The sequence below is a fragment of the Oxyura jamaicensis genome, chromosome 5 (genome assembly GCF_011077185.1).
Source record: "Oxyura jamaicensis isolate SHBP4307 breed ruddy duck chromosome 5, BPBGC_Ojam_1.0, whole genome shotgun sequence".
Lineage (NCBI taxonomy): Eukaryota > Metazoa > Chordata > Aves > Anseriformes > Anatidae > Oxyura > Oxyura jamaicensis.
Genome location: NC_048897.1, coordinates 8,922,495 through 8,938,173, shown reverse-complemented (window position 1 = coordinate 8,938,173; position 15,679 = coordinate 8,922,495). Strand labels below are relative to the sequence as shown.

The window sequence follows — 15,679 nt, the reverse complement described above, 5'->3', positions numbered from 1 at the left end:
TTCTGATTGCCATTTCAAACATACTAGCAGGAAAATCTATAAGTTTCTACCCAGATTAATTATGTGAACAACATGCTAGTGACTTTTCTGTAACCTCAAAATTTTATTTCAACTCAGGAAGTGAAACAATTATTGGAGTAAGAGCAATACCCTTTCATTGAATGTAAGCAAAACTCCCCGGCTTCCTTTTCGCTTGGGAGACACCATTCCATCTCCTTCTTGAGTGAAAAAAATGTTTACTATCATATTGCAATCTGCTCAATCTGTCTGTAAAGGCAACAACTTGCTACTGGAGAGACATCTTAGCATCTCAGATACACCATTTATGGGGCTATCTATGGCTATCTAAGCACCATGAATCATTGTACAGTCAGATCATTAGATATCCAAAGACAGTATTCAAAGCTCCACTTTAAGTCCCCACTTTTTCTGCTTTCTTTTTGTGTGACAAAGTTCAAGCCAGCTTTGTAAATACATGGAATGTTTTAATCACTTTTCATTTTTAAGAAGTCATCACTATTTGTCTGAAGGGACAGCTTAAAGGAGGTTGAAATGAATCATAAAGGAGAGATACAACTCCAGCACTTGATGTTACAGACACTTCATTACCTACTTAAAGCACTTGAACAGTTCCTCTGAAGCTGAAAGAACTACTGAAGTAAGTAAAATCATATCTTTCATTACGTATTTCCAGACTTATATCATTGTTTTTCATTGTTTAATAATCTTGCTTATGTAGTTTTATTAAGCACAGGTTTCTTAGATTATATCTTTGAAGCTGAAACTATCAGGTAAGTTTAGCAAAGTCTACCTGCAATTTATATTCACTGTTTCAAAGCTGAAACATATTTTTTAAAGAGTGATGTAATCTTTGCAGAAAACTACTATTTTTATTCAGGTTGTGTAGAAAAAAAACTGTTTTCCAATGAGCTGTTACCTGCTGGCAAAAAGTACTCCTCTTCCATACTTCTGTGCTGTCCAGAACGTCTAACTGGAAAATAGGAATTGGCTAATTGTTATCATTGATCCTTCATGTTCAAACCTAGCCAATTCAGAGCTGTGCTTAACTGATACTGACCAACAAACCCCAGCTTTTTCAGAGTGTGCCAAGGAATGATTACCTGGGGTTATACAATGGTCAGTGTAATAGGTGTTTGTTTCTATATATAAAGAAGTGCCTTCAGAATGCAGTTTATTTGTTTTTATTTAAATCTTATAAGAAAAAAGTAACAAATGGGAGTGTGAATAATTCAAGATAGCCTAAAATGAAACTATATACATAAGCCTTTTGAGTTCAGTTTTTGTTATAGCGATATCTAGGGATTTTCTTTTAATTTGTGTACATCTGTGCCTTACTCTTCATCTTGTTTTATGAACTGACAGAAGACAGGGAATAGTTGCTGAATTCTTTAAATTGTTTTTCTCTTTATCATGAACTAATGTAGATTTCTATACAGCTTTTCCATGCACAAGCTGAAAGAGAATTCACATAGCACAAGCCACTGTTTGCTGCTTTGGCCTAAAAAAATGCTGCTCATAATAAGCTTGCATTTTGTATCATTCTTTTTTGTTGTTGTACTACACCTCTGCAGTTTCCCCAAAATAGATTAAGAATTTCATTGTCAACCACTGAAATGCAGGAACTTCAGGAGTACAAAAAGTTGCTTTTTAACAGCATGTACTAGAAAAGCACCATATTTTAACATAAGACGTGAAGATCACAGATTACTAGGAAGAATGTCAGTAAACAGAACATGGTGGAAAAAGTGTTCAGAATATTAGAACTGATACCAATATTTATTTCAGAAAGTGTGTTTTCAGAAGGGTTATATCCTTCTGTATCCTGTCTTAGCAGAACAGCACCTCATGTAAAATATAGTCTATCATCTCAGCAAGTTGATATGTATTTATTCTTTTCACAGTTGCGGAAAACGAAATGTTTAATGAATGAAATGTAAATTCAAAGGTCGGTGCCTCACATTTCTTCAGAATATGTGAAGTGTTGCACTTGTTCTGCCCAAGGGTTGATGTAGATCAATATTTTCTTTCCAGCAGTGATCTTTAAGAGACCGCTCAAGGGAACAGTACCATCAAGTCATTCACATATAGTTCCCTAGGTACTTTCTTAGTCTCCAATTATTTTCAATTTGGGGGATTTTCTGAGGTAATTGGAATTTGTCTGCATATTCCCTGTGGACTCTGGCTTCAAGTACTTGTTTCAGCCTCCTCTTTAACCCAAGTGAAACTTCTTTATAACTGAAAATACCACTGTTGTCAAAAGATACAATTTTAATTATAAATTAACATATTAATTATGTCAACTGTAGTAAAAGCAGTTCTGATAGCTACCTATTTTAGTAATTAGAGTTATAATATAATACTTGCTTTGCCCTTTGGCACAAATATATTACCATCTTTTGTAGTTTTTAGACTCAGAAGGACTAGCACAAATTTGCAGTAAGTAGGTGGCTGGAGTTAACTTTGCTTAGAGAAGATGATGCATGCACACAAACTTTCTTAGGAGTTAAGGGGGAATTTTTGAGAAATTAATCAGGACCCGTGGCAACAATAGCTGCAGTTGAATTCTGGAGTGGAGATCTGTCTGGATCAGTGGATACCCTGACACCCTGCTGGCTGCTGGCTATGAAAGTGAGGAAGAATAATTCCATATTCTGATCCTTCACTTGTGCATAAATTTGTTGTAATCTGCAATCTTCAAAATAAACTCATAGACTTAAGTCTATATGGAGAATCAACTTTCTTTTGGAAAGAAAGATTTTGGAAATTATTCAAAAGAATCAATTCCCTTAATTCTTAGATAATATTAGACAGTGAACTGCAGGAAGGAAAATCAAACAGATCACAAAAAACAAATTCAATAGCAAATTTCTAAATTTGGATTCCATCAGTTGAAAGTCACTATAACTGCTCATAACTACTCCATCCTTAGGAATCAAACTCAGTATGGCAGACCACAGCATTTTCCAATAAGTGTCAAACTTACCGTAGCCAGATGAAACATTTTACCACCTTTTTAATAGGAAAATACTTCATTTATAATTTACAAAATTAATACTTTAAAACAAATGCTCCTTGAGGCAAGGCAAAGACTTGAGTATGTGTTTTGTACAATGTCTTTTGCAATATTGAACTGTTGAATGCAGTTTTTACTCATAGTTGCAACATGAACATTAAATAATAGGTCATACACTTACTTCTTTGCAGAGTTTCTTTCTGTTTTTGGAGAAAATATTGGGACCAATAATTTCCTTCAAAAGCTGTAAGGGGAAAAACAATACAGATAAATTGTCCTCTAAGCACAAGGATTTTTCTTTACATTTATTTTGCTTTATTTTTAAATATCATACAAGTCAAAGTAGGGGCAGCATATTTGAGTTGTGTCTTGACACACAAACCCCAATGGCAATTATAGTGGAAAACCACATACGTCAGCTTGTAATAGAAAATTCTTCTGCAACTGATAAAATGTTAACAAAGGCTGCCAGAAATCCTATGTAATATGGGATTTCCTGTACTGTAGCCTCAAATCCTGTGTTCCTTGTTAAAAACACATGGGATAAATCTTTTTGCATGTTTTTGAATTCTTAGTCCACCATCTGGGCAGAAGCAGTGGAGGGAACAGCCAAAACTGGGAAAAATATGGGAAAAACAATGTCCCATGTGTTATTCACAAGTATCATGGGATTTGCAGCTGAAGAGTGAGAAACCCCCAGACCTAGTTGCTGCTTTAGTTGCTCTTGTTCAGGCAGAATGATGAAAGCTGTTACCTGTTCCCTTCCACATGCCTCTGTACAGTCTGTCTAGTTATGAAAAGCCAAGGAATGTTTAGCAAATGTGGAATAGTGTATGATCCCTTTTCTGTCATATAAATGAGACCTCCTGCATGTGCAGAACAGCAGTGTGTCCTCATACATACCCAAAGGTTCTCTCTACTAGCAGCTTGCTTCCTGCCAAAGAAGTAAGAAGAGTCTAAGATGTTCAAAAGGGCTCCTTCAGCCCATCTATAAGCACCACTCCTTGTGTGGGTACACAGGTAGTGTATGCAAGGAGCCAGCTTTCATACAGTCAATAGCTGGATGGTAACAAAGAAAACTGTAAGAAAAAGGACACGGGCATGCTTCAGAAATGTGTTACTCATTTTTTAAAGTTTGTCAGGTCTAGTATTTATTGGATAGTAGAAGCAACTATCCTGTGGAAAGCACATAATTCTTCATTATATGTTTAGAATTTTTTGCAACAGAGAAAATATGAAGGTATATTATGACAGAAGGCTTCTTTAATCACAGACACCAGACCAGGTCTACACACATTTATATACAACAGCTCTGCAGGGTTCTGTTGTTTCCATAAGGAAACACTGAAGAGAATAAAAGCCCTTATGGAGCTCCTCAACTGTAACAGACTCTTTAGGCAATTTCACACTGCACTGCTGAATGTGAGGTAATATTTATCATATGGTATACAGCATGCTTCTTTCTCTGTCCTTACATGTTCCTAGTGAGCCATGCATTACAGTTAAGTACACCTCAAAGAAAAAGAGAATGAGTTTGCATGGCTGTTGAGCAAACACTATCACATCGTTAGTTGTTGTATATTTTGAACCCCTTAAGTTTGATATTTCCATTTTTTTCTATTATTGTTCTACTGTTTTATTATAATCCAATCTATTATTGTTGGATTAACAGATTTGCTATCACTGCAGTTTAATCCCAAACTACAGACACTACATTCAAGGGGTTTATAAATGTGTAAAAACAAAGGATATTTGATTTACAAGAATTGGATATGTCTAAAAGTGAAATTTAACTAAAGAGCTTGATGTAAAACAGTACGTCTAAAACTTTATGGGCAAATATTTTAGATCAGAACAAGCATTGTATTAATTTACAAAGCTTATTTGTTAGCTGTTCAAGCATAAAATTTGCAAGTCTAAGCATGCCAAACCATTGCAAAATTTTACAAATACTCCAGGGTTGATATTTAGATTAAAAAAAAAAAAAAAAAAAAAAAAGACAATGTAATAATTATCCCAGATAACAGTAGGTGTGCAAGGTTTACATTAAAAATATCTAAGGCTATGACATCCACCTTAATATTTTGCTGAAAGAATGGCCAGTAAAACAAATACAGTGCCATGTGCTGACTACCTGCCAATCTGTCCGCATCCTGTCAGATCATTTATTAAAACAATTACAGTACAGTAACTATTCTAAGCATTTATGTTCTTTTTCTCACACTTAACTCTGAGGAGATTAGTAAAATCATCCTCACAATTTTATTAAACATTCACAACCACGTGAAATGGTGAATAGCATAGATGCAGAAAGTGCTATTGCCCCATGTAGATGATGCACCTAGCAACTGTATCAGGATTTTCCATTGAAAAAGCTTTCCTGGTAGTAAATGACATTTCCAAACCACTGAAATGATCCTTACTGACATTTTACTATAAGTACTGTATTGCCCTTTGAGAAAGGGGATGATTTTCAGTTGACGTGAAATACTTCGAGTTAGTTCAATAGAACTTTAAACAGACTTTCAGACTAAGCAAAGGAAGTTTTAATTTCAATTCCTACTTTCTTCTAGTTGACTGGACTTCACTGAGACTTAAATTTGTCAACGCACAGTTTCTGTGCAGGCAGCCTGTCTGTTTCTTTATAGGAATGTAATTCAGACAGGGAACCTGAATTACTGTGAAGAAATAAGACATTTTGATCCTATCCTACAGTTACTATCAAACATCCCTATGGGAAAATAGAATTTGATGTTGTAATAACTTAAAGTATTTTATTTCAGCTAAATGAATGCAAACAAAACCTTTTGATTTGAGGAAATATATTTTATATATATATATCTCAAAACAGAAACAATTGGGGCTGAGTAGCATAAATTGAGGTAACTTCCTGGTTACATACTTGGTACATAAAAATACCTTGACTGTACATAAACATCTCTTAAGGATCCATGCACAGTTTCAACTATTGAAATAGTTAAAGTGATGAAGTCACAACTTAATCAATGATTTAGCATCTATTTAATCAAAAGCTACAACTAACAGTTTTAATCTAGCTTTAAATGTCTTCTCTTTTCTTTCTTTCCTTTTTTTTATTAGTCTAATGCATGTTTATTGCTTTTTTGAGTTATCAATGGAAAGAGGAAGTAGGTTTTCTGTCTTCCATGAGACTTCACATCAGAAATATATGCTCTTAAAATTAATTTTTACATTTCTAGTTAGATTCCTGATGCAGAATGTGGATCCATGAAGAAAAGTACCGGAAATCTTGCTTTAATTTAACTTGTGCTAAATCATGTACATTAAAAACCTGCAGGCACTGACATTTGGGGCTAATACCCAGAGTTCAGGTGCTTGACTTGATCTTGGTTTCAATGGTGCTAATAAAGTGAATGGAGTTAAACTTGATTTATAACAATATGACTGAGATTAGAAATTGGCTCTAAGAGTTTATAAAAGGGCTCAGTTGCTTTTTTTTTTTTTTTTTAATCTGGTGCTGCAGTGATTTAAGAGTAATGTGTGCCCTCAACCAATTAGAACTATATGGTCCATTAAATGTAGTAGAAACAGTACAGAAGAAATAAATTTAACTTTGTTCCAAGTAAAGTAAGTGAAGAATGCTTTTTAGCAGCTTGCTACAGGTTCTTGAAATTAGCACTGTAACAACTGATAATTACAGAGAACTTAGAGGAGAGAAAAAAACAACATTATCTTAGACAATGCCAAACCATGGGCAAGGGTGGCTCACTCTTAAAGAATCCATTGAAAACACTAAAGGAAGAGGAACAAGTAAGGCAGAGTAGCTACAGACTCAATGAACTTACTTGTCAAGTCTTCATAAAAAATTACATGGTCATCTGATACTCAGATAGGTTGGATCAAAAAGGAGATCTTTAAAAGTCTGAAGAATTATATTGAATAACATATGAAGGGATACTTAGAGTCATGTAAAAATCTAATACATAGAATGATTTGCCTATTTTCCAAATATTCCACATAATGCCATCACATAGCTCATACTTAAAACTTCTTGCAGTTTGCATAACAAAGGAAAAAGATCTTGATAATTCTATACAGTCTCTTCTGTACAACTTCCACAATGACATCACTTGGGCACCGAATCATTAACATCTGAAAGATGAAGGCACTCTGCAGCTTGTAAAGAAAGCATAAGTCTATTAAAAATATTCCCTGTATTCTAGGAAGTGTATTATAATTTCTGCATTTCATACCAATTTTAGATCATAATCCAACAGAACCACTAGTAACTCTATATAAAAAAGGAAAGTTAGGAAAGAATTGTTATATTTCAGTCATGAATTTCTTAAGTACGCAGTCGCACTTTAACATTCAGTGAGGTAGAAGAAAATGTGTAAACTTCATTCTGCTACTCATGGGAAAGGCGAGCAAGACTTGAACCTTCTATGTTGTAATATTACAAAGGAGTTTCCCACTTTGTTTCAATATGTGTGTTTTCCTTTAAATCTTAAACATAGAAGGAGATAGACATCTTAGACTTACCAGCACATTGCAGAATACTGCAGAAGACAAGCAGCAGTTCTGTCAGAAACATGATGCATGCCCTAACTGGAGAGGTTTTTTCCAGTACCTTCCTCCGTTCCAAATGGGCAGTACTGCTGCTGCCACTCTCAAGGCTTACCTCTTCAAGCCTGGATGCTTTATATACAGAATTGCAATGCCCTCCCTCATTCCCATGGCTTTCAGAAATTGTAGCAGCAGAGTACCCGCCAAACAGGATCTCCTCTTTATCAAACTCAACACACCTAAATGCCATTTAGAAAGAAAAAAAAAAAAATACAACCACCAAACCTTCTCCAGTTTGTTATCATTCTTACAATGCTGTTCTAATGACTTCTATTTGTAAAAGCTCAAACACATTTAGCTTCATTTACTGAACAAATTTGATGTCATATCCCAAAGCAATCGAGATCAATAATACGCAAATTATGATCACTATCTGATAAGGACAGGAATAATATTGGACAAGCACACAAAATGGAAGAATGAAATGCAGGAGTTTCAGAACTGCTGCAAAGAATGTTTGGATAAAAGATGACATGAATGAACAGAGATCCAGATCTTTTTTTTTTTTTAATTAATTCTTCTTTCATTAAATTTTATTCATTCTCCTTGCTGGTTGTGTTCATCTCTCCCTTGTGTGACTTTTCAAGTAGAATGATAAACTCTGCCTCACTAAAATGGGCTGTCCATGGCACACGCACAGCTTCTTTCCTGAGCTTGGGGGGCAGGGGAATCTAAGAAGGTCTATATGACACCAGGCCTGCTGGCACCAGATGGGATGCGCCTCTCTCAGAGAGGGGTAAGGATCTTTGGTCAGGAGATGGCAGGGCTGATAGATAGGGCTTTAAACTAGAGTTGAAGGGGGAAGGGGATAAAACCAGGCACGCCAGTGATGAGCTAAGGGATGGTGTGCTAGAATCAGAGGGACTGTGTGCCAGTGAGATCCTTCGCTCGGCTCCACAAAGCACTGCGTGTAGGGAGGAACATTTGAAGTGCTTCTACACAAACACATGCAGTATGACGAATAAAATGGATGAGCTAGAAGTCTTGGCCCAGTCCCACAGCTATGACATCATTGGCATAAGCGAAACCTGGTGGGATGAGTCCTGTGACTGGTGTGTTGCAGTAGATAGTTACAGGCTCTTCAGGAGCCTGTTTGTGAAGCAGCGGCTGGACTGTGTGGAACTTCACGTCGGCGATGACAAAGTTGAGAGCCTCTGGGTAAGGATTAAGGGACAAACAAATAAAGGGGGATGTCGTTGTGGGAGTCTATTACAGACCACATGGCCAGGACGACAACGCTGATGAATTATTCTTTGTAGAACTAAGAGATGCTTCGAGATCAACTCCTCTTGTCCTTATGGGGAATTACAACTTGCCAGACATCAACTGGGATCACCACACAGCTGACAAGAGCAAGTCCAGGAGGTTCATAAAGCACCTAGATGATAACTTCTTGGTGCAGGTGCTAAGAGAAAGGTGCCCTCCTAGATCTGTTGCTAGAGAACAGAGAGGGTCTTGTGGGAGACGTGGCAATTGGTGGCTGTCTCGGTCATAGTGACCATGAAGTGGTTGAGTTTAAAATTAATGGTGATAGAAGGAAAACTGCCTCCAAAACTTCAGCCCTGGATATGGGGAAAGCAGAATTCAGGCTGCTCAGGGAACTAGTCAGCAAGGTTCCCTGGGAAACTGCTTTTGAAGGCATTGGCGCCCATCGGTGCTGGTCAATCTTTAAGCACTGCCTCTTAAAAGCACAAAATCAAGCAATTCCAAAATATAGGAAGTCAGGCAGGCGGGACAGAAGGCTGGCCTGGCTGACCAGGGATCTTCTACTGGAGCTTAGGAGAAAAAAGAAAGTGTACGGCTGCTAGAAGTAGGGTCAGGCAACGAAGAAGGAATACAGGGATGCTGTTCATGTTTGTAGGCAGAAAATTTGTGTGGCCAAAGCCCAACTAGAGTTAAAGCTGGCCATGTCTGTGGGAGACAATAAAAAGTGTTTTTTTAGATATATGTTATCAGAAAGAGGAGAATCGAAGAAAACATAGGTCTGATACTTGATGGGGAAGATCTCCTCACAATGACATAGGCAAAGCAGAGACATTTAATGCCTTCTTCACCTCTGTCTTCAATGCTGATGATGGACTTTGGGACCCCGGGTGCCCTGAGCTGGAGGACCGTGATGGTGGGAATGACAAATTCCCAACTGACCCTGAACATGTGCAAGATTTGCTGCTCCACCTAGATCCATACAAATCCATGGGTCCGGATGGGATTCATCCCAGGGTGCTTAAAGAACTGGCTGACATCATCATGGGACCTCTCTCAATTATTTTTCAACGATCTTGGGAATCTGGAGAGGTCCTGGTAGACTGGAAGCTGGCAAATATTGTGCCAATTTTCAAGAAGGGTAAGAAAGAAGACCCTTCTTCTTTCCCTTCCTAGCAATTACAGACCCTTCCTAGCAATTACAGACCCTTCCTAGCAATTACAGACCTGTCAGTCTCACATCAGTGCTTGGTAAAATAATGGAGAGGATGATCCTTGAAGTTATTCAAGCACACCTGGGAGACAATGCAGTCATTGGTCCCAACCAACACAGGTTCATGAGGGGTAGGTCCTACCTGACAAATTTGATTTCCTTCTATGGTAAGATCACCCATCTAGTTGATCAAGGAAAACCAGCTGATGTCATATTTTTGGACTTCAGCAAAGCTTTTGACACGGTTTCCCATAGGATCCTACTGGACAAACTGTCCAGCATACAGCTAAACAAAAATATCATACGATGGGTGAGCAATTGGCTGATGGGCAGGGTTCAAAGGGTTGTGGTAAATGGAGCCACATCTGGCTAGCAGATGATCATTAGTGGGGTCCCTCAAGGCTCCATTTTAGGGCCAGTCCTCTTCAACGTTTTTATAAACAATTTGGATGGTGGACTAGAAGGTGTTTTGAGAAAATTTGCTGATGACACCAAACTTGGAGGAGTTGTGGACTCAGAAGAGGGTGGAAAGGCCTTGCAGAGAGATCTGGACAGGTTGGAGAGCTGGGCGATCACCAACTGCATGAAGTTGAACAAAAGCAAGTGCTGGGTCCTGCACCTGGGACAGGACAACCCTGGCTATACATACAGACTGGGCGACGACATGCTGGAGAGCAGCCCCCCAGAGAGGGATCTGGGGGTTGTGGTGGACAGCAAGTTGAATATGAGCCAGCAGTGTGCCCTGGCAGCCAGGAGGGCCAACCGTATCCTGGGTGCATCAAGCACAGCATTGCTAGTTGGTCAAGGGAAATGATTGCCCCACTCTACTCTGCGCTGGTGCGGTCTTACCTCGAGTACTGCGTGCAGTTCTGGACACCACAGTACAAAAAGGACATCAAACTGTTGGAGAGTGTCCAGAGGAGGGCGACGAAGATGGTGAAGGGCCTGGAGGGGATGACATATGAGGAGCGGCTGAGATCACTGGGCTTGTTCAGCCTGGAGAAGAGGAGGCTGAGGGGGCACCTCATTGCAGTCTACAACTTCCTCACGAGGGGGAGTGGAGAGGCAGGTGATCTATTCTCTGTTATCACCAGTGATAGGACCCACGGGATCGGTGTTAAGCTGAGGCAGGGAAATTTTAGGCTGGACATCAGGAAGAGAGTGGTTGCACACTGGAACAGGCTCCCCAGTGAAGTAGTCACTGCACCAAGCCTGTCTGAATTTAAGAAGCGATTGGACTGTGCGCTTAGTCACATGGTCTAAACTTTTGGGCAGACCTGTGCAGTGCCAGGAGTTGGACTTGATGATCCTTATGGGTCCCTTCCAACTCGGGATGTTCTATGATTCCATGGTTGCCTCTGCTGCCAAGCTGCTTTCTGAAGAAATTGACTCTAAAACAGATACATATTCAGAGGACTTTCCAAAAGTGGTAATTAATATATATGTATGTATTTAGCTGAGAAATAGTCACGAAAAAATTGTAACCAGCTTTGGCCTTATTATCAGCTTATGTCACAGCTTTAGAATCCCCTGGTACTTAGGATTATTCTGTGTGCCTTTCCACTCGCATCTCTTCATGCTGTTTCTACCCTTCAACTCCCTCTCCAAGCAGCACCTAAGAGAAGCCTAGCATGACTGTACCATCAGAGACTAAAAAACCCACCTTCTGAGTTTAGTACAAATCCACACTTCCTGCTTTCCTTCTGGTCACCAAAATCACGAGAATTCTTTTCCTCGGTATCTACTCAATGTTCTTCAATTCTGGAATTCATCAGTCTTCAAAACAGATGAGACACATCACCTACAACCAGAAAAAATGCCTCTGAGGGGACTGTTAGGGCTGACATTCACCTGGAGCCAACTCTGTCTTCAAGTATTTGACTATAGGTATTTAAATGTAAATTTCATATTACAATGTAAGTTATGCTTTGTTGCAGTGTACAGAGATACAGTGGCTATGGGTGTTGTGCAGGATTTCATTTCTCGTTTCAAAGTGTACGTAGATGAAAATTACATATAAACTAAGAAATACAGAGCATATATAGAAAAAACAGGGAGTGCTCTTTCACGGTTCCAAAAGCACTTTTGTACCTTGATGACTGTAAAGTCAAGTCTTTCCCATATACTTGTTCAGAAAAAAAAAAAAAAAAATCATTTAAAATACATGCCTCTAAAGTGGTAAAGACTTCATCAATTGGAACTTAACTTTTAATTACAGCTTTTTGGGGACAATGGCCGGAGACCTCCCCGTGTTGGCTTTATGCCTCTGGCATTCACTTTGATGAATATGTCAAATACTGTACCTGTGGGGACCTCAGCTGGTGTCACTCACTCTTTGTATCCTGCCAGCATGAGAGGCTGAGAAAGCCTACCACTCCCATAGCTCTCTGAAGCATATCTGCAGGCCTGAAGACAAGCCTGGACAACATATTTGAAGTGTTTCTGAGTCCTGAGTAAAACACGTGGGAAAAAAATAAAATAAAAAATCCCAAACCCACCAACAAGGAAGCAAGGCCTGCCACTGTGAGAGAGAGTGCTCTCGAATGACACCATGTTATCCTTTCTGCACACAGGAACACAGGCAAGGCAAGCTCCTTTTAATCCCACACTGTCCCCTATTCCTGAACTCCGTGTTGTTGATGATGGACTTGAAGCAGTTTGGATTCTGATTGCTGAAGTAGTCTGGGCTGCAGTTTGTTCTTTAACACCTAGTTCTAGTCAATTTAGTCATGGTGCTGACAGAAAAACATGGAATGAATTATACAATTTCTCTTTCCACGGTTGTAGAGGAAACATCTCCATTATTTGTATCTTTATTTTTTTCTCCTGCTACCTATGTATGGCTTTTTTAAACTTCCTTCAAATGTTATCATTATGAGGAAAATCTGTGCAGAATATCATAAAACCAAATTCATCTTCTAGCAATTAACTAGTCTGTGGAAGAAGACATTGATTCTCTCATTTCATTTACTTCCAGTAGTTGGAATAAAGGTACTCCACTATATGTGATGATCTCATGACTTTACAGCTAGATTAGAGTTTATGATGGACTTGGTATGCTCCTCTTTTTCCCCAAATAGAAAATGTTGTCACAAGTCACATTTTTAATTCCTTACATATTATTTTGCTCTTGGTTGTACTAGCATGGAGAACATTTATCCTGTGATCAAAATTTGGGAAGGCACAGGTAAACGTTTTTCAGCTTTTAGGCTTTAGCAATTAATCTGTATTCCTCTTCTAAGGGAAGCTTGGAGATTGCCATGAATCATGTATAAGCAATTTTCCTGGGCAGTGTGCATTTGGACCCCATACAACAACAGAGCAAAGGAACAGAAGCCATTTAACATGAACGCAGGTATAGTTCAAATGTTTCTAGCTTAGTTAGAACTCAGTTAAATATGCCAGATGAACAAAAACAAGCCCAAATTCTCCTGACCAATAGTGTCGTAATTGCCATACAGCTAAGCTAAATCTGTAGTTTGTAATTAATGTTCAAACTGGATTTAGACAAAATAAAGTTGTTTGCTACTTGTTACATCACAACTCAAATAATTAGATTTTATTATCAGATAATGAAAAATAAATATATTGTGTGTACCGGGAATCCATTAAGTGCAAGCTTTGACCTCTACTGGTAAGGAAGTAAAATAAAACTTGTATTTACACAAATATTAAGAGCCAGGAACAGGAAGTCAGTGGCAATCATATGTTTACATTGCACTTTAATGTGTGTACATTTTAGAAAAGCTAGTCTCCAATTTATGCTATTATAATGTATCTGCTAAGATAATACCTTTGAGCATATACTTGTGTTTACCCTTTACTTGATACATTTTGATCCTTTTTGTTTTTATATGCACTTTGATTGACAAAAAAAAAAAAAGATGCTCAGTTTGTAAAAGCTCTTTGAATGCTGAAAACATGTTGGAACAGATTTCCCTTATACATGACTTATATCTTGTTCTGAAATTTGGAAACCTCTTTCCAGTTCTAAAGAAAGGAAGTTATGGAGAGAATGAAGCAAAGCTAAGGATGTAAGAAGTGTAAAGGGATTACCAAAGGTAATTTCCATGCAAACAGCATCAAGAACAAAGGTCAGTACTGCAGTTTTTCTATGGCCATGAGAGCACTACCTAAGGAGAAAAGTAAAGAGAATGCATGCATACATACAAACATGAGCTCTTCTGCAGCAAGAATGAACAACTTACATCACTTTTACAAATCTCTACTTTTAAATAGTAGAATGACAAATACGTCAGCTGGCAACTTGCATCCAGATTACAACTGCCTAACCCCCTGGTCCAGAGAGCTGTTTCTGTCATGTCTGCTTCCATGAGCTGATCATTTAATGTAGTAGGACTTAATTGCAGGGAGAGACTGGCAGCAATTTTGTGCTGGTATTCATGTAGAATAAGGATGACAGCACCACATCCTCTCACAAAGATGTGCCAATTTCTGTTCTTATGTTTCACCTTAACACATGCAAGAAATTCAGATTTAAAAGATCTTTGTTTCTGTGTATGATAAAATATAATCTATATGCTATTATCAGTCACACAGTTATTCTAAGAAGAGTTTTTTCTCACAGGGAAAAAAGAATACAATTTGAAAATTCTATGTAAATGCATATACATTCCTAAATAAGATTAAACATAATGATGTAGGAAGAATCAGTTGGAAAGTGAGAACTAAATATCAGATTGTCTTGTCTTTGCAGTTTTACTTTTCAGTTTTTAAACCGTGCATTATACTACTGAATTGCTACATTGTGCCATGAAGTTATATCTCTAATTCCTCAAACTTGGATCTACTCCCCTTCAGATCATGGGTGTCTCACAGGCATATGTACAGGCAAAATGTAAAAAGTATTTCAAGGAGCTCAGGTAGGATCCACTTAATTACAGTACTTGCATTTGTGAGTATGACTACTCCCTTACACTCTTTGTTAAAGTAACTGCCACACAACTAGTAGGTATTCTCACTGATTTGTTCTCAGCCTATGTTATTCCAGACTTGATTTCCTTTCAGGTACATGCTCCACTACTTGACTCACAATCTCCAGTTTCTCATTGTTTTCAGTGTAAAAGCAAGGAGAGGGAGGAATAACAAAAACATGCCTGTATGTTACATAACTAAAATGCAATACAAACAAAGCATCTGCCAAGTGTGCTTTCTAAGGTGCAATATGCTGCTATTTCCCTAAGAAGTCAGATCATTTATTACTAAATGTATATAAGTTCTAATCTGCTTGTTTCCAAATAAGCTAGATCACTTCAACTATTTTAACAAAGCTTAACATATTTTCCACCTGTTAAAACTTACTGTATTATATAAATAAACATATGTATGCACGCACACACACACTACTCTTCTGGATTTTTCTGGCCAGCCCAAAAAACAGCACTGCAGTCAGATCTGATGACAGCTCTATATAGGACTGACACTTTGACCAATCCAAATGCTTAATGTGGCCCAAAGCATGTGGGGAAAAAAAATAAAAAATAAAAAATAAAAAAATCAGAGGCAGATTTTGTTTCCCTGATGTAATTCTGGTATGATGTCCACAATTCTATTTGAGTTAACGTCATAGTTTTTCCAAGGCCTGTGACTGCTGAGCAGTATAC

General features: G+C 38.0%; 1 protein-coding gene across 1 annotated transcript in view; it reads right to left on the bottom strand.

Annotated features, from left to right (window-relative positions):
- Positions 1 to 7,829, bottom strand: part of MUC6 (mucin 6, oligomeric mucus/gel-forming) — a 41,307-nt gene extending 33,478 nt beyond the window's left edge. Inside the window, exons 1-3 of the mRNA XM_035327541.1 lie at positions 7,556 to 7,829; positions 3,216 to 3,278; positions 938 to 991 (exon numbers count right to left, since the gene is read on the bottom strand). Coding sequence (XP_035183432.1) covers positions 938 to 991; positions 3,216 to 3,278; positions 7,556 to 7,829 — 391 coding nt within the window. The remainder of the gene's footprint in view (positions 1 to 937; positions 992 to 3,215; positions 3,279 to 7,555) is intronic.
- Positions 7,830 to 15,679: the final 7,850 nt, after the last annotated feature.